This window comes from Gossypium hirsutum, chromosome A07, assembly GCF_007990345.1.
Source record: "Gossypium hirsutum isolate 1008001.06 chromosome A07, Gossypium_hirsutum_v2.1, whole genome shotgun sequence".
NCBI lineage: Eukaryota > Viridiplantae > Streptophyta > Magnoliopsida > Malvales > Malvaceae > Gossypium > Gossypium hirsutum.
The window spans coordinates 22,414,600-22,441,163 of NC_053430.1; the positions used below are offsets into that span (position 1 = coordinate 22,414,600).

The following is a 26,564-nucleotide window of genomic DNA, read 5'->3' on the forward strand; positions in this document are numbered from 1 at the left end:
GATCGTGTGACTCACACGGTTGAGACACACGCTTGTGTCTCAGGCCGTGTAATAATCGAAATAGGGAGACGCACTCGTGTCCCAGCCCGTGTCCATGCCCGCGTAACTTTTGAAGTTGGGTCACACGGCCAAGCCACATGCTCTTGTGCTAGGCCGTGTAATTGCCTGACTTGAATGCCTTTAAAACCTACAAGGGACACACGGCTGTGTCGCATGATCGTGTGTCACACACGGCTAAGACACACACTTGTGTCTTAGGCTGTGTGGACAAGAAATTGGCCAAAATCAAGCCATTTCCATTACCCATTTCAAGCATGTACCTACAAGCATTTTGCACCCATGATGAATGATTAAAACATACCAAAACATGCATAAAATGTCCAATTCACAAGACCAAATCCATTCAACCAATATGCCATACAAGGCACCTCAAATGCAAACACATTGACCTAAACATATACCTATACTTGACCATATTTCATCCATATAATCTAGTTCATTTCCATCTCAAAACATAACATAACATAACTTGACCTATATCACTTCAACATAATCTTACCATTCTTCTCATGCATCAAAATCACATAAGTGACGCAAACAAACCATTTGCATTGGCATCCCGATGGCCACCGAGGGTTGATCATCGATGGTTGAGTAGTGGAAGAGTTACACTCCTATTGGGACTCTACCAGAGAATTTGATTTCAGATTAACTATTCCAAAAATATTAATAGTTTAATAGTTTAATAGTTTAATATTAAATTTAATTTAATACTTATCTTAATAGTATTTTATTAATTTAATATTAAAGTGATTATCTTAATATTAAATTTAATTTAATGTTTATCTACAAGATAAACATTCTATTATTTTAATAAGATTTAATATTATATTTAATCTAATATTTATCTTGATAAATATTATATTAATTTAAAATTAAAGTGAATAAGTTTAATTATAGTTGAACTCTCTAAACTCTCCCTATATAAAGAGAGCCTTGGGTCATTATTTACATACACTTGAATTCAAGAGAAAGTTGTAGAGAGAAAATTCTCTAAAGAGAATATTCTAGAAAATTTCTAGAGATATTTTTCTGATTTATAACTTGACCCAAAAGTTTAAAAAAATTTCAAAATTACCTCACTGGTAATTTTTGTGAAAAATTTTCTAATTTAAAGCAAGCCCCACTCGGCAGATGTGAGCTTGAGGATAGCAGAGAAGACTACTCGGTTGAAGTGCTCATCCTTGACGAATCGAAAATGTTAAACTTTGATTAAGTGTTTATTACTTTAAATATCACAACCAAGATCTTGTTTTGAATTTTTTTTAAAACTCTGGTTTTTCCCTAAATTAATTTTTCCTCTACGTTTTCCAAACCCATTTTTCCAACACCAAGCATTTACAAAATTGAAATCGGGATAATACTTTGCTTTTAAGATTGAGCCAATAAAGAATTCTAACAATGAATTAGGTGTCATCCATTTTTAGCTAATAGTCTCACATTAAACTTTGATAAACACCTAAATCCTAATATTCAATTCACTCAATTTCTTCCATACGCACCAATGAATATCACACTTTCCATGATATTTTTGCCACCAGAATTTGTCTATAATGTTTTCCATTTCAAGGCAAAGTGAAGTTGGTAATAAGAAACATGCCATAGAAAGTAGGAATCGCCTATAATACTGATTTTATAAACATTTCATTTCCCCTTTTACGAGAGATGCTTTATGCTCCAACCATTTATTCTACTAGTTAGGCGATCTTTTAAAATCTGGAAGCCCGTTTTTTTGTTCCTTCCCACCATATTGGGCAAACCTAAATATTTCTTTGGACCCCTCGACATCCTGACTTTAAGAACCGAAGAAACTAATTCCCTTTGCTGTTCTGAAACACTAGAACTATAATATACAAGAGATTTCTCCAAATTAATACACTATCCTGAGCAGATTTCATACTCCCCTAAAATAATTTTTAAAGCATGTACTCCCCTTTTTGTGGCACCCCCAAACAAGATATAATCATCAGCAAATAATAAGTGTGAAATAGTTGGGCCTCTTCGACTTACCTTTGCCTCTTTTATGACACCTTCCCGAATAATTAGCCTTATGAGAGAAGAAAGTCTTTCGTTGCAAATCAAAAACATATAATGGCTTAATGGATCCCATTGACGTAATCCCCGTTTAAGTTTAAATCTTTCCCCCATCTCCCTATTCAAGCATACTGGATAAGAGATTCAGCTAATACAATGCATTACAAAGTTCAAAAACGAACCAACAAATCCCAACTATAACATCATTTGTTCCAAAAAACCACTCCACTTTATCATAAGCTTTACTCATATCAAGCTTAAGAGTTAAACTCTCTTTTTGACTTATCCTTATTTGCTTAAAAGTATGCATGAGTTCATAAGCAAGAAGAACATTGTTAATGATCAGTCTTCATAGGGCAAAAGCACTCTGAGCTTCATCAATACAATTCTCTAATACTTTCTGAAGTTGGTTTGCCACTACATTCAAAATTATTTTATACAATACATAAATTGATCGGTCAAAATTTCTTAAGATTTGTTGAATGAGCCACTTTAGAAATAAAAATAATATTTGTCATATTTAAATCCTCTAATGAACAACCTTGACTCAAAATATCCAAGCAGGACGTACCTACCTTTTGCCTTAGAATGTGCCAATAATTTTGAAAGAACAAAACTGGAAAGCCATCAACCCCTGAAGCTTTTGTTGGTCCTATCTCTTTTAAGGCCATAACTATCTTTTCTCTAGTGTAACCGGCAACCAAAGCTTGATTCATATTGTCAAAAATACACCTTTCAACACCCAATAGGATATGATTAAGATTTACGAACTCCCTTTGATGAAAAAATATCTTCAAAATACATTTTTGCGATCTCAATCATCTCTTTTTGATTAATACATAATTGTCCATGCTCATTCTCTAACTCAACAACACGATTTATCCTTTTCTATTGGAATGTGAACTTGTGAAAGAAGGTCGCATTCTTATCCCCCAATTTTAGCCAATTTGCCCTTGTTCTCTGCTCTCAAAACCTTTCCCCTTTTTTAATTTCTAGATTCATTTGTATCTTTACATATATTAATTCTACCAAATTCTCATTATTTCTTTCTAACCCATCCAATTCTTTTAATTGTGCAATTAGCTTTCTAGATAGATTAGCTCTTAGTTTCTTAATTCCTCCTACCTATTTCTGCAAATCCCTTCCCACTACACTAAGGCGCTCAAGCACACTTTCCGTACTTTGCGTCCACTACCGCTTCACTTCCTCTTCATATGAATCTTCCATAGACCACCATACCTCAAATCTAAAACCTTTTTTCCCCATTCTTAACACATCTTGCTTTGCTTGAATAAAAAATGAGCAATGATTAGATAAAGAGTGTGATAAGTGTCGAATAGAATATTTCGAGAATAATGACAATCATTCGGTATTAGCAATATTTCTATCAAGATTCTTTAATGTTCATTTCAGGAAAATTCCCCATTTTCCATGTAAACCAACGAATTGAATAACCCAAATCCTTTATTCGATAATCCTATAAAATAACTCAAAACTCCTCCATTCGCCATTCCTCTATTAGCAATCCACCTTTCTTTTCAAACGAATATAAGATTTCATTAAAATCACCATAAATCATCCATGAGCCTCTTGTTCTCTCTATAACCTTCTTAATAATTCCATACTTTTACCCTAGCTCGAAACTCCAAAGCTCCATAAAACCCTGTAATACGTCACTTCAAACCCTCCCCTTTCTACCTGAATATCAACATTAATTAATATGATTATTAAAATAGCTCCTTAGACTTACTATCATATCCTTTTTCCATCCTAAACTCAACCTTCCTCTAGATCCGTCTGCTGAAACATCCAAACCAAACTGAAAACCACACCTTCTCCGAATCATTTCCATTGGCACATTATTTAATTTTATCTCCATAAAGACCATCTTGGGACTGTAAAACTTCATGATATGCTGAAAGCATCTCACAACCCATTGACTCCCCAATCCACGGACATTCTAGCACAAGAGTTTCATTACATCCAATCGGTTTGCCTATTGGCAGCCGCCAATATCTTTTTGTTGCAAATTTCCTCCCACTTCTTAGGCAACTTTGTAAGAATTGTTCGAATAGAATTATCAAGAACTTGTTTATCTGGTTTGGGCCTTTTCTTACCATCTCTACTTTCTAATGGTCTCTCCTCACTATCGTCCTCCATATCAGCCAACCCTGTCCCACTCAAGTGCCCCGTTACCTTTAACTCGTCTTAATGTAATAATCATTCTAAATTGAACCCTAGGATAAGATTAATTGAATTGAAATTGTGTCTCCCTTCTAGTCCCATCATGAACATTATTCCATTGAGTTTGTGTTCTTGTTTTTTCACCCTTAACTTCATCATTGTTATCATTACGCAGCCATACACTTGGTGTGGTGGTTGCCCTTCTCGGTTGTGCCCTTAAAGACAAATCCCAACCAAACTCCATCTCTCCCATGCCATGATAGATCCTGATTTGGCAAAAATTGTCCTCATGACCTAAACATCCGCACAAAAAACAAATTTATGGGATGAACTTAAAACTTAATGGATTTATACAAATTATTATAATAGGCTTAAAACTTAATATATTTATATAATTTTTAAACTAAGAAAAATAAACAAAAAGTTAAAAAATAAAAGTAAAAAACCCTAACCAATAAACTTAAGCTTTTTCCTCTTCTTCCTATTGTCAAACTTAAATTAAAGTTTGAAAAGAAAACTAGGGCGCGACTTGAGTCTTGAATCTTGACCATCATTTTCGAATCTTCTTCCTTCAAACTACCTTTTTTTCTTCTTTCACTTCATCATTCCAAGTAGATTTTTTTTTTCATTTCATCGCTCAACTTTTCTTTAGTATTGTTATTGTGTTATTTTTTAAAATTAAAAAAATATATTGCAATTGCTTTTTTTTTCATGTTTCAAATTTATTTGAATAAAAAAATATAAAAATTTTAGTTAATTCAGTTAACTGTCCAAATTAACCGAAATTATTTCGGTTGGTTAATAGATTTTTAACAAATTTCGGTTCGGTTAATAGTTAAAGGTTTTAAAATTTCAGATAATTTATTTAATGGTAATTCAGTTAAGGTATTAACAGAACCAACCATTTGAACACCTATAAATATAACAATAACACATTGAATTATTTTTAAAATGCTTGTACACCTTGTTATAATATATATTAGATTATTCATTCAACAATTGCATTAAAAAAACTTAAATCTTTTTAAAGTGAATGAAACTAATATAAAAAAAAATAAAACTTATTTGATTGTTGCTTTATCAAGGTTAATTTGGTATGTAAGCAACAACCATGAATAGGGTTATTCAATCGGTTAACCGACCCGAAATAACATTAACCGAATTAAACGACCTTTCAAAATTTTTAACCGTTAACCGAATTAAAATTTTTCCAAAAAAATTAACCGAACTGAAAATTATATGTTTTTTTTTATTTTTGGTTAAAATATATATAAAATTAACCGAATTACCCGAATTAACCGAATTAACCGAATTATTTGTATAAAATTATATGTTTTTTATTTTTATTTTTAGTTTTAGTTTTAGTTTTAGTTTTAGTTTTAGATTTTTATTTTTATTTATTAAATTATTTGTAATTTTTATGATTGGGTTGGGTACATGGGTTAATATATATTAGATTGGGTATTTGGGTTTATGTTGGATTGAGTTTAAGTGAATAGCATGCTATTTATATATTATAATTTTATTTATTAATTTTTTCGGTTAAACCGAAAAAATTCGGTTAACCGATCGGTTTCGAACCGAATTAACCATTAATCAAAAACTCAAAAAATTATTAACCGACCCCCGATCGAATTAATTTGGTTAACCGACCGATTAACCGAATTCGGTCGGTTAACCGAATTTTGCACACCCCTAATCATGAAATACCTAAAAAACTTCTAAGAAGTCTTATCATCATTTATAGATGCACCAATTATTTATTAGGACTAAATTTTTTTATTACTTTTAATTTTTAAAAGTTTTTAATCTTCATAAAATTATTTTGTTTTCATATTTTTTAAATTTTAATAGATTTTTATGAAGTTAGCATTTTCTTGTAGTGTTTTTTTTTTAAAGATTTAGATTTTTTTTAAAAATAATTTTGTCTTAAATGCTAAAAAACCGCATATAATAATTAAAATATCATTTAAGCTTCTAATTTAAAATCACACTCATCTACCAAATTTATCATGTCATCTCTCACCTCATCACTTAATAGATCATAGGAGTTTTGACATAAAAGTTAATTTCAAGAGTGTAATTAAAGGTTTTCATGAGTCAGATCTGACCCAACCTGAAAATAGGCTTAAAATTTTGCCTAAATCCAGCCTGGCTTAGCTATATTAATTTTTTTATACAATTTTAGAAAAAATATAATACATAAAAAATATTAAGAATATTAAAATAAATATTTCCCAACAAATTGAAAATAAATTAAAAAATAATATGTATACTCAAATAACACTAAGATAGGTGAGTGTCACTTAACAAGCAAATGCCTCTAAAATAGTAACAAAATTAACAATATAACAAGAGTTATACAATATTTAAATAATAATAACGAAAAGTAACAACATAATAGTTAAATAGTAGCAAAATAATGAAAAAGCACACAAGAAAATAGCAATAAAATAGTAAAAAAATTGCATATTTGGGTCGGGGTCAGGGTCGGGCCAAAAAGGCCTTACTTGAGGCTCGATTCATTTTCTAAATGGGCCTTATTTTTTTTCAAGCCCATTTTTCGGACCTATATTTTTAGACAAAACCTCCTACTTTTCGAGCAGAACTTCGGGCCCGATTGGGTGATCCGACCCATGGATAGGTCTAGGCATAATTGATTTCTAGTTTTCTATTAAAACTCTAATTGAATGTAATTTTTTTAAACTCTAATTGAGCATTTAAGCCATTTTCATTTAAATCATATCAAATAACTAAATTTTAAAAAATAATCATTTATTAAGGGTGGGTTTAGATGGGAGATGCGTTTAATTGTGGTTAATATAAAAATAACAATGTCAGTGAGATTAGATATCGAAGCGATACTATAACATAAGACAAAAAATAAACTAAACGCATTGCAACCTATCGTCCATCCAAATTCACCCTAAAAATATTAATAAGTTACTAAAATAAATATTTATTATTTAATAATAGTATGTAATCTGTAACGACTGACTTTTTCGGATTTAAATTATTAGAGAAATTATTGAGAATAAAAATTCAATTTCACCGTATCAATCAAAGACCAAAACCTGCAGTTTCCCTCATATTAGCCCCAAAATTGGAATATAATAATTATTTTTTATGCTCCTTTTCTTAGGATCAAGTAAAAAGTTTTACTCCATTTCTATAATTAGTTACTATCCTTAATTGGATTAAGTTACTAATATTAGCAGGCATTAGGTTGGTTTATAGTCTGCTCTTGTAGCATGATTTTATTATTTTTGTATTTTTGGTGGTTTTATCGATGGAATCATGGAGAATGATTTAGCGGATTTTAGTCTCAAAGATAGTGAGGATAAAGCGTGGTGGATCAAGGGAGGAGAGGAGGCGTTGGCAGCGTCTTATGAGTATTCAACTTTTAAAAATTAAAATTTGTCATTATATAAATATTTTATATTTTTACAATTTAAACTAAAATAATAAATTTTGTAAATATTGAGAGTTAAATTTATTAAATTTTTTATATTTAGAATCAAATTGATAGATTGTGTAAACATCAAAGGGCTAAATTTGTTATATATCTAATAAAAAAACTCATGTCAACACTTTCATTAATATTCAAACGATTATTAACGTTTGGTGATAAATATATTTAATTTCGTATAGTTTAGTAGCCAAAATAAAAATAAAAAAATTAAAAGTATAGTAACCAAAATAAAATGCAAATAATACTTTAATGACCATTTATGTACTTTACTCTAAATTTAATTTAATAAAAATTAAACTATCGAAATTAATTCCACAAGGCAAGGACCAAATATAAAATTTGACATATTCTAAAATGCGAATATGATCTAGAAAGTCAGGTTTGATTGGGTCGTCGTGGTCTATTTTCCTAAAGCTTTTATTATTGACCTGCATTTATATAATTTTATAATTAAATTTAAATATAAAATTTTTAATCTATATTTATATATTAAAGGAAAGTCAAAACGGGTTGTTTCTAATTTTCAATTTTGATACTTCTGATATTGTTAAATATATAAAAAAATGTTAATTTTTAATTTTTGTCATTTTAATATGTTTAAAATTAATATAACTTTATTAATTAGTTCAAATAATTAATATGGTTAGTTTTTTAATTAAGATATTAAGTGGTTATATATAACTTGAAAGTAGATTTTTAAATTTATAAAATTAAAATATTAAATTCTTAAAAGTAAAAGTTAAAAGAGTACCAACTTATTTACAAAATTAGACTAGATTGACGGGTTGGATTGGTTGAATGAAAGTATCAATTTGGTGAGGAGTTGAACTAGACTAAAACTTAATTGAACTAGTTTTTTTTCTATTTTTACTTTTATAAATTTTGATAATTTGTAAGATTATCATGCCAACTAGACGAATTGAATTAGTCTAATTAAAAATTAATGGTTTAATTAATTCAATCATTAATTTTAATTTAAAAACCCAGTATTTTAAGAATTGAAATAGCTAATCAAACTAATAAAAATCAAGAATCAACCCATATACTAATTTAAAATAAGAGATTAAACCAATTCATCAACAAATTAAGTGTGGGTTTGGATGGGCGATTGGGTGCGGTGCGGTGCGTTTAGCTTACTTTTTGTCTCACGCTACAGTATCGCTACAGTATCTAATCTCACCGCCACCGCTGTTTTTACACTAACTGCAGGTAAACGCACCGCCCATTCAAACTCACCCTAACTGGACCGAATAGTGAAATAGATTTTATCCCCAATTATTTAATAATTTATTTAACTGAATCCGAGAATCAATGAGACCAAAAACCGATAGAAATGCCGCTCAACCCTGAAAAGCTGCGGAAATACCTAGCACCAAATCCCTAAAATCATTTTCTTTGAAGTTTTATACATTTGTGTTATCACTCTTAAAAATATCGGCCCCGCCATAGCTGTAAGGATCTGAAGCTGACTCATTAATGGCTACCGCCACTTCCATCGTACGGTCTCCAGCGGCCCTACTCTTTGCCAAAGTCACTGTCTCCGATCACAAACCAACCCCAACCATTCAAATCTCCCGATTCCCTTCAAAACGTAGTTGTTTCACTGCTCTTTTGTCTTCCCTCCACCACGACAACAACAACAACAACAACAACGTCATCTCGCATCCCAGTATGAAAATCCCCTTCTTTGCTTTCTCTTTCTTAAATAAAATAAAATTTGAAAATTTACGTGGGCTATTTTTTCATTTTCTTCAGAGCCTCTTTCTTCATCCCAGCTCTTTAATTCCGTATCTAATGGCTCTCGCCTTCGCGTTGCATATCAGGTAGTATCTAAAAACAACAATTTATCTGTTCTTTTTTTTTTAAATTAATTATTTTAACGTAGGGAATTTGGTTAATGTTATATTTTAATTCTAAACCAATAAAATTTTACTGTAATTCAGCGAAATTGATTGCTTGATTGTTTAATTTGTGTTGAATTATTAAAGGGAGTTCGTGGTGCCTACAGTGAAGCTGCTGCTGAGAAGGCCTATCCCAATTGTGAAGCTGTTCCTTGTGACCAATTTGATTCTGCTTTTCAAGTTATTACTTCAACTCTCTCTCTCTTTCTGACTTTTAATTTCGTTTTTATGTTGAAAATGAGGTTGATTTTGAACTGTATGTATTAGTCTTCATTGGACTGATTTTACTTGTGATTTCTTTATTTAGGCTGTTGAAAAGTGGTTAGTGGATAGAGCAGTATTACCGATTGAGAATTCTTTAGGTGGTAGTATACATAGGAATTATGACCTCTTGCTTCGCCATAGCTTGCATATTGTTGGGGAAGTTAAGCTTGCTGTTCAACATTGCTTAGTAGCCAATCATGGTGTTCAACTTGAGGATTTAAGTAGGGTTCTTAGTCATCCTCAGGTATGCTGTGAGATTTATCATGCTTGTTGACTGAGTTTCTCTTGTTCTTTGTAATGATCTTTTCCCTGGACATCATTGTGTTTCAGGCTCTAGCTCAGTGCGAGAACACGTTAACAAAGATAGGCTTGAGTAGAGAAGCAGTTGATGATACTGCCCTTGCAGCAAAGGTGAGTATTGATTTGGAGTGTAGAAAGTAGAAACTGATCTGTCATGAAAGATTATGTTGAATGTGCAAAGTGAAGTACATGATGTGCTTTGATTGTCTAAGCATGTGAGATAGATCTTATTTCCCTGCTCTTCATCTTTGTCCTTTTATATTTTGGCATGCCAACGCTTATGGCTCGTAGGTTGCCTGCCACTTTATCTAGTTTGGTTCAGATGGCTTCCTCAGTGATCCCAACTTGATCAAATACATTCTATTCTCTTTTGAGGATGTAACTAAATGGAATTTGGATTACACGATTGCTTCTGGAAATAATTGCCTCTATTGCATGAGTAGTTTCTAATTTTGACTATTTTAATGGATGTTTATCTGTAGCATGTGGCTCTCCACAAACTAAAAGATACTGGAGCTGTTGCAAGTTCTTCGGCTGCAAAGATATATGGATTGAACATCCTTGCTCAAAATATTCAGGTTTACAATTCAAAGCATTTTGTTGTTGTATATTTGTCAGAAATTTGAATTTTGGTATGCTTCCCTTTGTGGCAGGATGATTGTGATAATGTTACTCGATTTCTAATTCTGGCCAGGGAACCAATTATTCCTGGCATCCAGAATCCATTCAAGGTTAGTCTTCAATGACACCAAACAATTTGCAGTCAAAGCACTGGGTCAAAATATTTCATTAGCATGCTTTATTTATGAGTTATTCATTTCATTAAGTTTTTCTGATGTATACATTTCTTTTTTTCAGACAAGTATAGTTTTTTCGTTAGAGGAGGGTCCTGGTGTGCTTTTCAAGGCACTTGCTGTTTTTGCGCTTCGGCAGATCAACCTGACAAAGGCATTTATTTATGGTTTTTTCAAGACACCTCGAAAAGCTATACTTTTTTTTCTCTAGATTGTATTAACGTCATTTGTTTTTTGTTTCCTCCAACAGATTGAAAGTCGCCCATTGAGGAACCAGCCTTTGCGAGCAGCTGATGATAACAATGGTTCAAAGTAATTTTAGTAAAATATCAGTCTTATTTCTTTTTGCACTTAAATGGAGTAAAATTGGTTTGATAAAATTGAAAAATTATATGCACCACTATTTACTTCTTATATCATCAGTTGGTTCGCATAAACAGATTTCATCCTGATTGTGTCGATGTCTTCTAATAGATACTTTGATTACCTCTTCTATGTGGATTTTGAAGCATCGATGGCTGAAGAGAGAGCACAGAATGCACTAAGACATCTAAAGGTCAATTGCTTGGTCTTTTTGATGGCTTTTCAATAGAATTTAGACATTAGGTATCTAACTATATGTTTCCTTGGCAGGAGTTTGCTACTTTTTTGCGAGTTCTAGGGAGTTATCCAGTGGATACTACCATGATGTGAACAAGTTATTGATCATGGTAAATATTCAATATTTGAACAAATGTTGAAGGTTAGATCGATGACAGGCTTTGATCTCTTTTGAGATGATTCGGTGGTGGAATGATGCTGATTATTATCATTTTATAGGACTTTGTATATATATCTTGAGCCTAAAGCTTAGTACATGTTATTTTGTTGTTTTTGTTATTATCAGATAAGCTTAGAGCTTGCTTGAATTTGAAGATATTTTAACTCACAGTTGTTTGATAATCTTAAGCGTAGCCTTCACTTTGAGATGACATTTACTTCTTTCAAACTCTTCCTAGGATCTTTTATATCTTATACATAACTGTGGAGAGCAAGTTAAGGGAAATGGTTAAACATTGTTCTGGAGATTGTGGCATGACTAATAATTTATCAATTATACTTTGAGACTAATTCCTGGTAGGGATGATTATTTCTGTCCTCTTTGAACCACCCTGTTCCCAGTGGAAACTAAGAGCAAACACCCAAATTGTTTACCCTACTGACAGACTTTGATTTGCCTCCGCCCAATCTGATTGTATCTTCCCACACCTTTCAATTACTCGACAAACATGGTAGCTGTTTGTAGCCACTAGCCAGTTAATCTTTTCATGTTTTTCTGAATAATATGGATTGTTAAATGGTGTGAAATAGACTTCTGGTGAAGCAGGTGATGTACTTACACTTCATGGATCGATAATGATGCTGATGCAGAACTGAAATTGTAGTGTCACTGTGTTACATGGATCAAAATTTTTCCTTGCACAGGACCCAGGTCGCGTTTTTGTGATAGAGATAAGGCATTGGTTTGGCTTTGAAACTGCAGCTGTCGATAGCCAAGCCATTGCACTACAGGGGAATGTTGGCAATGTATAACTTTGGCTCTAAGGTATTCTTTAATTAAAGCTAAAGCAGTTGATCTTACAACATGAGCGATCTTTCTGTTCGTTTCTTTTAAAATTCAAGAGAAATGAGATTTCCTTTTTTTTTTGTGTGTGTGTGTGTCTAATTGGATATATCTACTTTCTTATTATTTATTACAATTTGATAAATATGAAAAAGAAAAGAAAAAGAGGCAAGGCAGAAGAATATATGAGTAGAGAAGTGCTTGCATGAGAAAGAAGTTAGTTAAGTCTACCCTCTGTTTCTCAGGACAAATTTATTTTGTTGATGTCAAGTCTAAATAGCAATCTAGACCCCACCGCTGAATCCCTATTACGGGATTTCGAGGAATGCATTGATTTGGTGAACGACCGTCGCACATGGAATAGAGGCAGATGGTGGTCGAACCAACCAAACACACTGTATTGGTGGGGTTGACTGATGGATGGTGAAGACGGCTAACAATTAGATCCCAACAACACAACATGTCTTGTCTTATTTTGTAGGTTCTTCCAAGTACAAACTCCACCCTGTACCATTATAGACTGCTTGATGATATGTGGGGACTTATCAGTCCCCCTTTAATCCTAAATTTATTTAAAAATCCATAACGATTTATTTAATCCTTCATTTAATGTTTCACCCTTTTAATCTTTAAACTTGTGTTTATTTGTCAAATTACTTAAAATGGATTAAAAAGTTAATGGTTTGTTAACTTTGTTGATATGACATATATGTGGATAGTCACGTGGATGATATATTAACATTTAATTAATTTTTTAAAATTTTAAAAAATATTTCTTTAATTTTTAAAAATTTAATTAATTACAAATATGGCATACACGTGACAATCCATGCATATGTTATGTTAGTAAAGTTAATAAATGTTAATTTTTCATTCATTTTGAGGTGATTTGATAAAAAAAATATAAGTTCAAATACTAAAAAGGATGAAAAATTAGATAAAGGATTAAAATAAGTTTTTATTATAAAATTGAAGAGTAATAAAAATGATTATGCCTTCAAGAAACTGGGTAGTGTTTTACCGGGCAAGTTTGTTGCTAATATAATGTTGTTGACGACCCCAAACTTATGCAAATCTAAATAGTAGATTAACATAACTCATACACATAATATTAAATTGAAATGTGGACATGTGGTGGGTCTAAATCTAATCCCAGGGGAGATGAGCTTAACAATATGTTTGTATCCTTGTATAGTACGATAGGGAATTCAAATGTAATAAAATCAGATTCTTTCATAGTTTTATACAAAGAAAATTCAGAGGCGTGACAACATATCTCGACACTTTTGGACCAAACGGATAGCACACAATTTTAGAAAGAAAAAAAGGAAGATGTTTGGGCATAAAAAGAGAATCTTTGGAATGGGAATGGAGGGATTCTTTTCTCACCCAATGTCTGGCACAGTTTTCTATTCAACCTTTCTTAATTACACATTCAATTTTATCTTATGTGTTTCACAATTAGTTTATCATAAATAAATTTTATTTGTTTTGAAAGAATCCCTGAATGATGTCCCCACAGTCTTTTTCTCTTCTCTAATCTTATATTATACACATTCATTCTCATAATTATATTAAATTTAGAAGATATGCAGAGTGGATCCAAAGGATGTCAGAAGTGGGGAGAAATCAATCATTGTTTGTTTATTATTTGTCCAGTTTTCTGACAGATGATGACAAGTTAGAATTTTGGTTGGTCACATCGGTTTCCGCACCCAATCCAATATGGACAAAAAAATTAATAATTTTAAACATAGAAGAAGGATTAATATAGGCTACCTACGGTTTTTACTCATTTCATCTACCTTTGTTTGATTGACTGATCATCATTTTTCAGTGGATTCCAAACTTCTCTTTTAATCCACTTTTTTCACAATCCAATCGAAACCATAATGTGAAAATACATTTTATACATATTAGCCTAATCTTTTAAACCAATAAACCTAAATTTTAAATTTATAAATGAATATATAATTCAGCAAATTAACTTGTTCATAGTGAGATTGGTATTTTACAAAATTTATATAAATTATAAACTCGAAATTGCTCTTAATACTTACAAAAATTACAATACTTGTTATATCTTATATTATTTTCAAATTTATTAAACATATTGTGGTGTTTAAAATTATAATATCTAAATGGGGCAAGTATAGTATTGAAAAGGTTAAATTATCTAGTTGGTCATCTAATTTTAGTGTGTTTTCATTTTACTTACTCAAAATACAATCTAGTTATCCAATTTTCAGGGTATTTTATTTTAGTTACCCAAGTGTTAAATCTCTAATGGTGGTTAACTTTACATGCCACATCATGTTTATACTTTTATTTTAGTCACTCAATTTTTTGGTCGTTTTCATTTTGGTTATCAAAAATTATTTTTTTAAAGCATTGATTGGGTAATATAAAACAATGATTAAAGTGAGAAGGGAATAGAAACTGAAATAATATACAAAATTGTCAAATTGTACTTGTTTATTCCATTCTCGAAATTCTAAATTCTTTTTTTTAAATATTAAAAATTTAAATTTCAAAACATTAAAAAAATTGAATAAATTGTTTAAATTGTTTAACAACAAGACTGAAAGTTTCATGAAAGTCAATACCTGCTTTTTGGAGGTAACCTTTTACTACTAACTTGCATTTGTAACGTGCCGCAAACCCATCAGTATTGCGTTTGAGTTTAAAAACCCACTTGCAACCAACTACTTTCCTATTGACAGGTAAACAGACTAGCTTCCATGTTGGATTCTTGAGAAGAGCATCATGTCCTCGCTAAGCTGCCTTTGTCAATTCAGCATTAGATAAAGCCTCTTCAATTATTAGTGGTTCATGATCACAAACCTTAGCTAAGAATAGTTTGGGTTTGAAAATACTAGCCTTAGATCGAGTTTGCATAGGATGAGTGTTGGAGCAGGCATGTACAACTTGATCCATTGGTACTAAAGCAAAAGCTGAGACCACAGGTAAACTTTTAGGAGCATTAGAGGTAGAATGATCCAAAGGAACACTAAAAGAATGTGTGGATGACCTGGGTGAGGAAGCCCTTGAAGACCCCTCAGTAGAACCAAGGGTCTGAGCAGCTGAGGTTGAGACACCGGTTGAAAACCTCTCACCAAAGTCAGACAATTGAGCAGTTGAGTTAGGGTTGTGAGTAACCACAATTGGAACATAAGACCTTTAATGCCTAAGTGAAGGAATATTTGTGTTGCACTGGACCCCTGACTTGGTAGTAGAAGCAAAAAGATAATAACCTTAATCAAATACCACATGTTTGGAAACAAATATCCTGCCATTTGTATCTAGGATCTTGTAGCCTTTATGATCATGACTGTAACCAAGAAAAGTGTAGACTTGAGTCATGTATTGAAACTTGTGCTTATTATATAGGTTCTGAGGTATGGATAATAACAACCACCAAAAGTCTTAAGAAGCATTTAGTCTGGTGAGGCGTGATACAACCTCTTATGAGGGGATTGCCCTTGGAGAACAAGTGCAGGAGGTTTGCTAATCAGGTAGACAACATGTAGGAAGACATGGCTCCAAAGGGATGTTGGCAAAGATGCTTGTGCAAGCAAAGTGAGGCCAGTTTCAACCAAGTGTCTATTTTTCCTTTTTACATTGGCATTCTATTCTAAGGTATGAGGGCAGGTCAGCCTATGTTGAATACCAATCCAAGAAAGTACTTGAGTTAATGGTCTGAACTCTCCACCCTAGTTATTCTGGAACATATTAATTCTACACCCAAATTGAACCTTAATAAACTTGTGAAATTGAAAAATTTGTCAAGAACCTCAATTTTAGATTTGAGTAGATATATCCAAGTACACCTACTGTAGGCATTTAAAAAAGTAACATAATAGAAACACCTTCTGAAGAAAGGGGAACAAGTCCCAATAAGTCTGACATAATGAGTTCAAAATGTGAGGAATACACAGTCTTAGAGTCAAGAAAAGGAAGCTTATGGGACTTGCCTAACTATCAAGCTAAATAAACAAATGGAAATTGAGACTCTTTTTAGACACTATTACAGGTTTTAAGCACTTGATAGAAGTGTTTTATTACAAGGTTGACCAGGTCTTTTATGCCACAATTTTAAAACAGAATGTGAAGCAACAGTGGTTCCAAATTTAGCAGTGTGAGCAATAGGAGTAGGAACTATAAAGACTTCTTGTTGTGGTGATGTATGAAGCTGAAACAGCCCTTTATGTATGTGACCCACCAGTATAACCATCTCTATTTTGATGTCCTTCATAAACCAATGAAAGGGATGAAATTCAAAATACATTTGATTGTCTTTTGCAAACTGAGCTATTGATATCAAGTTCTTGCATACAGTTGAAACATGAAGAACATTTTTAAGGTGTAAAAGTCTTTTACTAGTGACAATAGAGGAAGATCCTACATGAATGACAGGGACAAGAGCGTCATTACCCATAAAAAAGTTTACTCTTACCTATGTATTTAGTAGCATGAGTTAGAGTAGGCACATCATTAGTGATGTTATTTGTGGTGCCTTAATCTAAATATAATATCGGATCTGTATTAGTGTTTGAAGTTACTAAAAAATGACACCTTGGTTGACCAATACCTGCTTAAGGACTAAGAGTTCTACTACAACATTGTTGAATCCTACAACTTGGTGAAGAGTGTGTTGACTGTCTTGAATCAGTGAGCTGATGACAATTCACAGTCATTGTTGAACCTTCATCAGAAACACCTGTAAAGGCCTCGTCAAATCAATAATAACATTTTTGCACAAATATGGCCAATTTTACCACATAACTGACACTAGGGTCGATTGTGTGAAAACCTTACCCCATGACCTTTACCATGATGAGACCCTGTACCTTGCTGGAAACTACCTCTCGACTGTCTATGCCATTGATTATAACTCCTATTATAGCCATTGGATCTAGAGTCCTTAGACTGATTTTCACTTTCACTATTTTGTTGTCTAGCTAGATTGGCTTGCATAGGCACACTTGACACAAATTCTAATTGCCTAGTTTCACAATCAAGAAACATGTCAACAAGAAGGTTAAGACAAACACAAGTGGTTGATTCTACCACTCTAACAGGCTTATATTCAATTGAGAGCCCAATTAGGATAATACTAATTTGTTATTGCTAAAAAATCAAGCTACCTGCAGCAGTCAATGCGTTACACATTCATTTAATCTTGGCTAGATATTCTTTAACAAATAGCTGACCCTTCTTTTAAGAATACAATGCATGCCTTAAACTTGAAATCTTGATAGTAGACTTTGCACCAAATCTTCTTTCTATAGTTGCCCAGACATCAAAATTAGTACGAGCACTTGTAAGATACACCAAGAATCCATCACATACGGTTGTCAACAACCAAGAAGCTAACAGCTTGTCCTGCTGACTATGCAGAACATACTCAAGATTCTTAACTAGCTTCCCATCTTTATCAACTAAAAATTGAGAAGGGACATTGACAATTCCTAAAACAAAACCTTGCACACCATATCCTTCAAAAACCAACATGATTTGATGATTCCATAAAAAAAATTATTCTCACCAAGTTTAACAGTGTCACGCTTAGGAAATTATTAAATTTTCTTACTAACAATAGAAGCCACTGAACCAGACTCTGAACAAGGTGAATTCAGTTGCTCATCACCACCACCACCATTCAAGGAATGATTCTGTCTGGCTTCAAGTACCCTTGGTGCTATGATGATCCACAGAACAAACCTTGAACAAACTTCCAACTTCAACAAGAAAACTTTGGCTCTAGTACCATGTCAAGATTGCTCACAATTAATCAGAAGAGAAACAACACATAACAAGAAGGAAGCTGTAAACTAATGAAAACATGAACTACATCTTATTGAATGACTTCTATAATCCGTAAGGACTTAATCTTTTGCATTTATACAAGACCAGTTAGCAAAGTAGCTGACTAGCTGATCCAACTAATTCAATTACTGAATAACAAAAACACCAACTGACTGCTAACTTCTTAACAGACTTAACCGTCAACCACCTAACTACCAAAACAACTGCCACAATTGACTTATTCCTTAACAACGCTTGAGTAACTAAAATGAAAGTACCCTAAAAATTAGGTGATGAAATTATAAAAATTTTATTTTGAGTGTCTAAAATGAAAACGCCTTAAAAATTAAGTGACCAACTAAGTAATTTATCCTATAAAAAATAATGATGTTGTGGACGATGTGAATAGAGTTATATATATATATAGGTGTTGATGAGTTATAGACCAAATTTAAGACCAAAACTCATTATGTTTTCTAATTTTGTCGTTACTTGATCTTATGGAAAAAGATTTATTCCTTGGGTGATCTCTAACGAAACAAAAGAAAAAAATAGGACCACAACGAGGGAAGATTAGGTTAGGTTAAGGGCTTGTATTATATTTTTATATAAAGAAATAAAGGTTATGAATACTGGAAATTATGCATATAATAAGAAGAAGACAGGAAGATCCTGCTGTCATTGTCACCACTGGTAAGTACTGTGTTTTTCCCTGAACTTGTCCCTGCCCATCATTACAATTCCACATCATCAGAACCTTCAACTAACATAAACATTAACATATATCGAAATCACTATCACTATCAATTCCAACATCTGGACCCCCACCACTTCTACAACACCCATCCCCCTTCATACCACTTTTGCTTTCGTCTCTCCTATTGTGCCTTAAACTCGACTCTATGAGCTTTTTTTTTTAAAAAAAAAATTCCCTCTTCAATGAATTAATTTGATGTTTATTGACTTAGATTTAGATGTCTTAATTAAGGAAAGTTGGGAAGGAGTAATCAGTTTGAATTTGTGTTTTTAATCTCAAAAGAGAATATGCCTGTAAGCTTCTTTGAACTTATTTCTTATATAATTATTTGATATATTAAATATAAAGAGAAAACTTATTAGGTTAATTCAAAATTAAATTATTATATACTAGAAAATAGCCCTGGGTGATTGATAAAATATTTTAAAATTATATAAAGTTTTAAAATAAATTTATTAATTTAATTATTTTTTTAATATTCTAGTTTCTTATGTAAATTTACTTGCTGGACTATTTTTATTTATTTGATTATATATTTTTATTTCATTTAGTCAATATATGCAATTATTATCAAGAATATTCGATTCATTGTTTTTATTTATTTAACAATATATTCATTTCTTGTATGTAATTATTGTTTAAAAATAATTAAAATAAATTTAATACTCTAATAATAAAAGAATTTCAAACTGTATTTAAAGTAATTGTACAACGTTCATAAATTTTTTTTTGTTTCCTTGAGTAGTAAAAAAAACTTATATTAAAAATAATTTGGTCAAAAGTTCAAATTTAAAGTATATCATATCGATTTGAAATATACATTATATGTGAATAATGAATTTCATAAAAAAAATCATTTTAATTATTTTATAGTTAATTACATTCATTTTGGTATCACCACAAAATAATATATAAATAAAATTAAATTTATTTTTAAAGATATTTTATTTTATATATAAATATATATTTAAAGCTTTTACCGACACTTATCATCCCTTACTATTCCTTCAATAAGCTGTTAATTGAATTACAAAATCTTTAAAAAAAATTTTAATCATTGAACAAAATTGAGATTTAAATGAGAACTTGTATTTTGTAAGGTGACTAAAGACGAATTGATAGGAGGATCTCGTTAGAAAATCAAATTTTTAGTTATATTTTAATGGAATAACAATCATTAAAGTAATCGATTGATATGAATATTACTGTTAATACAATAGAATGTAGGTTCAAGTATGTTGATATTTACTATCCTTCTATTTATAAATTAAAGAAGAATTATAAATAATTTTAAATATTATATAAAAAAATTGAATATAATCAAAATCTCAATCATTAAAGTAATGGAAGTTATATAAGTATTTAAAAAAAAGAGAGGGAGACAGTTGCTTTATGTGATGATGATAGATGTTTGCGAAACACGAGGTTAATGGCAAGTGGTTTCATGTGTTTAGTGTGGTAAGAAAGGACAAAGAACAGCCCTTGGTGATGCTGCTTATATTATTGCATCCATATGGTCCCACTTTCACACCCAGTCCCCACACATAAAGCCTAAACCATTAAAGCTTTGCTTACCTCTTTCTTTTTCTATCACTAGCTTAGCCATGGATAATTTAGAAATTTTAAAATATTATTTTATTTTAAAAAAAAAAGAGAGAAAATTCCGTTAGGGTAATGAAAGCTTTCTCAGCGTGCAAGTCATAATCTTCCACGGCTAACTCATCATTATATTTTCTCTATCACTTACATAAAAAGAAATCTAGAATGCATCCAAATTATGGTTAGTTTGTTAATTGATTGGTGATTGTGTAGATATGGTTCAAAGATTTTTATAAGTAATGCCTTCTCTCTACTACTGAATTTGGAATAAAAGGAAAGCTCATAAATATCCGAATCTACATAAAATTAAAATAATTAATAAAGTATGTATATTAAGGTATATTAAAATTATAAAAACCTCGTCTATGAGGGGGAGGGCCTCTGATTTATATATATTAAGGTCAGTGGGAGGGGACGCTATTCTTCTTCTTCTTCTAATTCTCTCTTTCACTTTCCTTTGAGTTGTTTAGACCTAAAACAAAAACTCTCTTCTTCTTCTCACTACCATCTCTCCCTATTGGAGAATTTTCTGTTGAATTTCGCTTTCCTTTTTCATTGCATGTATGGATCCTTCCAGAGGACTACACCAGGTATATACTGATATTTGATAACCAAAACATGTCTCTATTATTTTATATTGACATACGTATATATATGTTTGATGAAGTCACAAATTTACTTTTGTTTTTGTTGATTTTCTCTTGTCTGAATAGTCAAAGGGATTTGTAATACTTCTGAACAAAGCCTAATGGATGATCTCTTGTGGAGGCTTTTGTCTATGAATATGTGTTCTTTTATCAATTAAGTAATTTTATTTCTAGATTTGATATCGGCTTCTCATTAATTCATGCTTACGTTAGTCAATTGCTTTAATTTTAATTGAAATCCTCTTTAACTTTCTCTTCATCTCATACCAAATTTCTGTAATTTTTCTTCCAGGTTGGGCTAAACTTCAATTGTTTTGTTTTTGTAATGCAGGAGATGGGGAACCCTTTGTCGGAAAGCATGGTGGTTAACTCAAAAGGACAGCAGCAGCAGGAAAGAAAAGCAAGGCCTCAACCAGAAGAAGCGCTAAAGTGCCCAAGATGTGAATCCACCAACACCAAGTTCTGCTATTACAACAACTACAGCCTTTCTCAGCCAAGGTATTTCTGCAAGTCATGCAGGAGGTATTGGACTAAAGGCGGCAATCTCAGGAATGTTCCCGTGGGCGGCGGCTGTAGGAAGAACAAGAGATCATCTTCAAAGAGGACCCAAGACCACGCTTTCACGCCCAGTGCCAACCCACTCATCACTCCCCACCACCACCCCATCCCACCTTTGACTTATGACATCGACACCAATGACCTCACCTTGGCCTTTGCTACCGTCCAGGAACAATCTACTAGTGGGCAGCAGTTAGGGTTTGATGATCATGATGGCGACCTTTCTATTTTTGGAAACCCTAGCTTTAATGGTAATGCACTCACAAGCAGCTTTCTCGGGAACCACAGCAATTTTCAGAGTTATTGCTATGACAACATTGGGATGGGGGGTGCAACCACGGGTCTCAATGGGGAAACCATGCTGCCTTACAATAATCAAGAAATGATTGATTCAACCATGGCAATGGGACAAGACAGTGAGAATAGAGTGTTATGGGGTTTGCCTTGGCAACTCATTGCAGCAGATAATAACATGGTGGGCTTGGGTGATCTTGATTTAGTAAGAGATAACTGGAATGGACTTCTTAATACCCCCCTAATGTAAAAAAAAAAAAATGACAATGATGCTGTTTTTTTTTTTTTTTCTTCTTCCCCTTATTGTCTGCAATCTGCAAGAAGCAAACAAAGGCATAGACTTTACTCATAGTATTTCAGTGTTTTTTCTTTTTAAAATTATGACTCTATCATTTGGTGATATATAGTTCAAATTTGATTGTTAACCAAATCAACGCAATTGCAGAAGAAATTAAATATAATTTCCATTTTGGATAAAGACATCATGTTTCTTTCTTACTTTCAGGTAGATTCTTGTAATACTATCATATTATTAAATACACCTTACCAGTTGGCATATTATAAATAATTCAAAGAGTTTGAATTTGGGGGATGAAGAATATGGAAGCATCAAAGCACTAATCTCGGGGTGGATATTATGTTCATTCCGAATCTAAATTAAGATATGGGCGTGAGAGAAATGTCAGAAATCAGCTCAAACATTCACATTTCTTTAAGGTATGCATTGACATTAACAGCATGTTTGGTTGGCATGAATAGCCATTCCATTCCTTGCCTATTCCGCGCGCTACAGTGATTACACCCCTATTACACTGTTTGGTTCACCGTTTACTATTCCACCGTTTTGCTATTACTTGTTTATTCCCTCAGCACCTGTAATAGGTATTCAGGGGTGGGGGTAAGGAATTGGTATTCACCGTTTACTGATTTCTTCTCCCCAAAATTTTGAGACCAAAATATCCTACTTTCTTCTACCCAAAAAGTTTGCTCCAGATTTCATATCCCCAGATCTCATCCTTCCTTCAAAATTTCTGCCGCTACCAAAAGAACCATGACTCAATTCCCTAATTTTTCCACGAAAATTTCAAATTCTTCTCTCGCCAATACGGCGGAAGATGCCCAGGTGTCGCTGCCCCAGCCCAGGCCGCAGTCTCTGCCTCGCAAGCCGTGGCTCATCGTCAGTCTCGGTAATCCCGGTAAGAAATTCAATGGCACCCGCCACAACGTATTAATACGTCCTCGTTTTAATTTTTTTAACGAATTTAATGTTCTTTTAATGATTTTTTTGTTTCATTTTTTTACCAACAGGTGGTTTTTATGATGGTAGACGCTATAGCTAAGGCTAAAGGGATTTCTATTAACACAGTTAACTTTAAAGCTCAGATTGGAAAAGGTACTTTTTAAAAAAAAGTTCAATCTTCGAATGACTTTCACTATTGTTAAATTCAAGAACTTCAATATGCTTTGATGTATTGCGTGCCTGTTGAAAATATACCATGGAACTTTGCTGGAATGGGTTATTGTTTCTTCATAAATTTATCATTTAGACATGATAGAGTCCCAAATTTCTAATTCTAGACTAGTATATTGCTTTGATATTAAGTTGATTCTACTTCTTCCAATTTTGAATAACTGTATGTAGTGTATTTGAAGGGTATATTTCGTAATGGGTACTTAATTATCTATCCATACTAATATAATGTCTTTGACTGAGTTGGTCTCACTTGTTAAACAGATTGTTTTATTGTTTTATTGTTTTATGGTTTTGGTGATTGAAGGGTATATTTTGCAATTGAAACTTCTAACTGATTGTTTTATGGTTTTGGTGATGAGATGTGCTGTAAAACACTAATAATTATATATTCTTTGATGTTCATAATCTACCACTAGCCTCCCACATGTCATTAACGAACCTAAGGGAGACATTACCTGCCTGAGGCATCTTGAGAGTGTTTGTAACTTGTATGCCACTCATACCTTAAAAAGTTTTAACTGCAATTGTTTGCAACTTTATTCTTGATTTTGAATGCTTTAGATGAAGATACTGTTTTACATTGTAACCTTGAAGAGTGCATTTAGATTACTCATTGGGAAAAGATCCTCCCTTCTACTACAAAAATAATGGAAGTCTCAACTACTTTGTTTAAAGGGAGTAATTTACCCTCAATTAAAATTATGGCCGAAATTTTAATGATTTTTAAGATATATAAAATTTAACTAAAAAAATATCAACCTTAGATTTAGTTGAAAGTGGATTAGTGACCCTTGGATAATGGAAACTAATTAGATTAAACAGTAAAACAAACAAGAGTGTATTGGATAATGGAAACTGATTAGATTAGAATCCCACCTAAGTTTATCTTTGATTTGGATGATGGCAGACAATAGCAGCTGCAATTCTTAGTGACTTCACAATTTTCATATTTTTTGAGAAACTTATTTAATACGTGGCATAAACTATCCAAAAATCTTCTATACTTCATCTTCTTCCATATTAGTTTAAGCATCAAGATTGGTATTTCCTTATGCATAAAGATAATAAAACATAAGTTCTAGCCTGATAGATGGAAAATAAAAAGTAAAAGTTTATTCATTTCAATGAAAATTGTAGGTAAATTACAAATGAATTCATGTTCTAAAATTTTCTTAGGCAACTCAGAATGTCCCATTATGCAATATTTAATTTGAGATAGTTACTTTTTTCGGATTTATAGGAAATGTTCCTGTCATGCTTGCCAAACCGCAAACGTTTATGAACTCAAGTGGTGAGTCTGTAAGTGAGCTATCTCAAAGGGCCTATATAATGTTTTAGAGAGACTAAGATTCTCACCTGATTGAAATTACTATAGTTTTAATATCCATTGGATGGTTTCACTTTACATATTGAAGGTTGGGGCCATTGTATCATATTACAAGATTCCATTGAAGCAAGTTCTGGTGGTAATTTTCTTCCTTTATTATGACTTAATGATAATCTTTTCCCTCCCCCCTCCGCACTTACAGTTCCCTTCTACAGATTTTTGTGCATCCTTGATCCCAACCCACCGCATGAAAAAGTTCCAGATTTGAAGCTTAGAGATTTCTATTTTGTACTTTATATAATTGTTTTTTGATTTGTTGTCTTGCATGAAGTGATCTACTACACTTTCAATGGAGAGAATATTTGCTTAAAGTGTAGGACACAAATGATTAAATTGTGTTGTTTAAGATTCGAGAATCAAGAGGTCTTAGTCTCCCAATTGACTTCCTTGAGCTAGTTTGATAAGCATGCAAGTCGTATTGTTTCTTGATGATTAATGTGTTGTTTTTTAAGGATAATTGAATTTCTCAAACACTAGTAAACTGTTTTAATCGAGAATTATTATTTTTTCTGTTTTAACTATTATTTTTCATTTATTATTCAAGTTTTAATTTAATTTTTATGGATTGATGTAATAGATTTGTTTTAATTTAATTGTCTAAAATTCAGTACAATATTCAGAAGATAATAGTAATGGTTATTGAATTTATGTTTATTAAAAATTAATCAATAATTGAGTTGAAGTAAACCGGTGAAATGCTTACAAATAAATATTCTTTTAAGTTTGGATTCAATCTTTAAAATTGCATATAAAAATACCAAAAGATGAGAACACCGTTATATAAATATTTAATTATTTTATTAAAATAATTAACTTAGAAACAAATATTATATTTTTGTTCATGTAAATAATTCTTAAATTTGAATCTAGATAATTATTTTAAATTTTATTAAATCATATATTTTAATTAAAATATATTTAATATTAATTATTTCAAATTATATTTTATAGTATCATATATTATGATTTTAGTAAATTCATATAAGAATATTGATTATTAGAATTTTATTAAATTATATATTTTAATTAAAATATATTTAATAATTATTATTTTAATTTATATTTTACAGTATCATATATTATGATTTGAGTAAATTCATATAAGAATATTAATTATTAAGAATTTTATTAAATTATATATTTTAATTAAAATATATTTAATAATAATTATGTTTAAATATGAGTAAATTATTTATTATTGATATTAATAATCTTATTAAAATTTAAATAAAATAATTTACCAAAACAAATTTCTGCTAATTATTAAGAATTTTATTAAATTATATATTTTAATTAAAATATATTAAATAATAATTATGTTTAAATATGATTAAATTATTTATTTTTGATAATAAATAATCTTATTAAAATTTAAATAACAATAACAATAATCATTTACCAAAACAAATTTATGCTAAGGGTATTCTG

At 31.5% G+C, this 26,564-nt stretch overlaps 3 protein-coding genes across 6 annotated transcripts; all 3 read left to right on the forward strand.

The window, feature by feature from the left end:
• The first annotated feature begins 9,058 nt into the window (after positions 1-9,058).
• Positions 9,059-11,982, forward strand: LOC107953119 (arogenate dehydratase/prephenate dehydratase 2, chloroplastic). Of its 3 annotated transcripts, none has more exons than XR_005930515.1 (11): positions 9,059-9,419; positions 9,506-9,573; positions 9,739-9,831; positions 9,959-10,159; positions 10,246-10,326; positions 10,698-10,793; positions 10,869-10,946; positions 11,074-11,163; positions 11,260-11,321; positions 11,450-11,565; positions 11,643-11,982. XR_005930515.1 is itself a non-coding variant. In XM_016888345.2 (11 exons), the coding sequence occupies exons 1-11, from the start codon at positions 9,227-9,229 to the stop codon at positions 11,700-11,702; spliced, it is 1,104 nt and encodes a 367-aa protein (XP_016743834.2). In that variant the 5' UTR covers positions 9,060-9,226; the 3' UTR covers positions 11,703-11,982. The 3 variants fall into 3 exon arrangements, 2 of the variants coding, with proteins under 2 accessions (XP_016743836.2, XP_016743834.2); XM_016888345.2 differs by having other exon boundaries at positions 9,060-9,419; positions 11,484-11,565; XM_016888347.2 differs by lacking the exon at positions 9,959-10,159 and having other exon boundaries at positions 11,484-11,565.
• Positions 11,983-21,131: 9,149 nt separating this feature from the next.
• LOC107953118 (dof zinc finger protein DOF2.1) lies at positions 21,132-22,753 on the forward strand. Its single transcript, XM_016888344.2, has 2 exons — positions 21,132-21,366; positions 21,755-22,753. Exons 1-2 carry the CDS (start codon positions 21,340-21,342, stop codon positions 22,523-22,525), a joined length of 798 nt encoding a protein of 265 aa, XP_016743833.1. The 5' UTR covers positions 21,132-21,339; the 3' UTR covers positions 22,526-22,753.
• A 252-nt stretch (positions 22,754-23,005) lies between these two features.
• LOC107931094 (peptidyl-tRNA hydrolase, chloroplastic-like) lies at positions 23,006-25,646 on the forward strand. Of its 2 annotated transcripts, none has more exons than XM_041117770.1 (5): positions 23,006-23,471; positions 23,584-23,668; positions 24,990-25,040; positions 25,165-25,215; positions 25,292-25,646. In XM_041117770.1, the coding sequence occupies exons 1-5, from the start codon at positions 23,391-23,393 to the stop codon at positions 25,342-25,344; spliced, it is 321 nt and encodes a 106-aa protein (XP_040973704.1). In that variant the 5' UTR covers positions 23,006-23,390; the 3' UTR covers positions 25,345-25,646. The 2 variants fall into 2 exon arrangements, with proteins under 2 accessions (XP_040973704.1, XP_040973706.1); XM_041117772.1 differs by having other exon boundaries at positions 23,012-23,471; positions 24,990-25,048.
• The last annotated feature ends 918 nt before the right edge of the window (positions 25,647-26,564 follow it).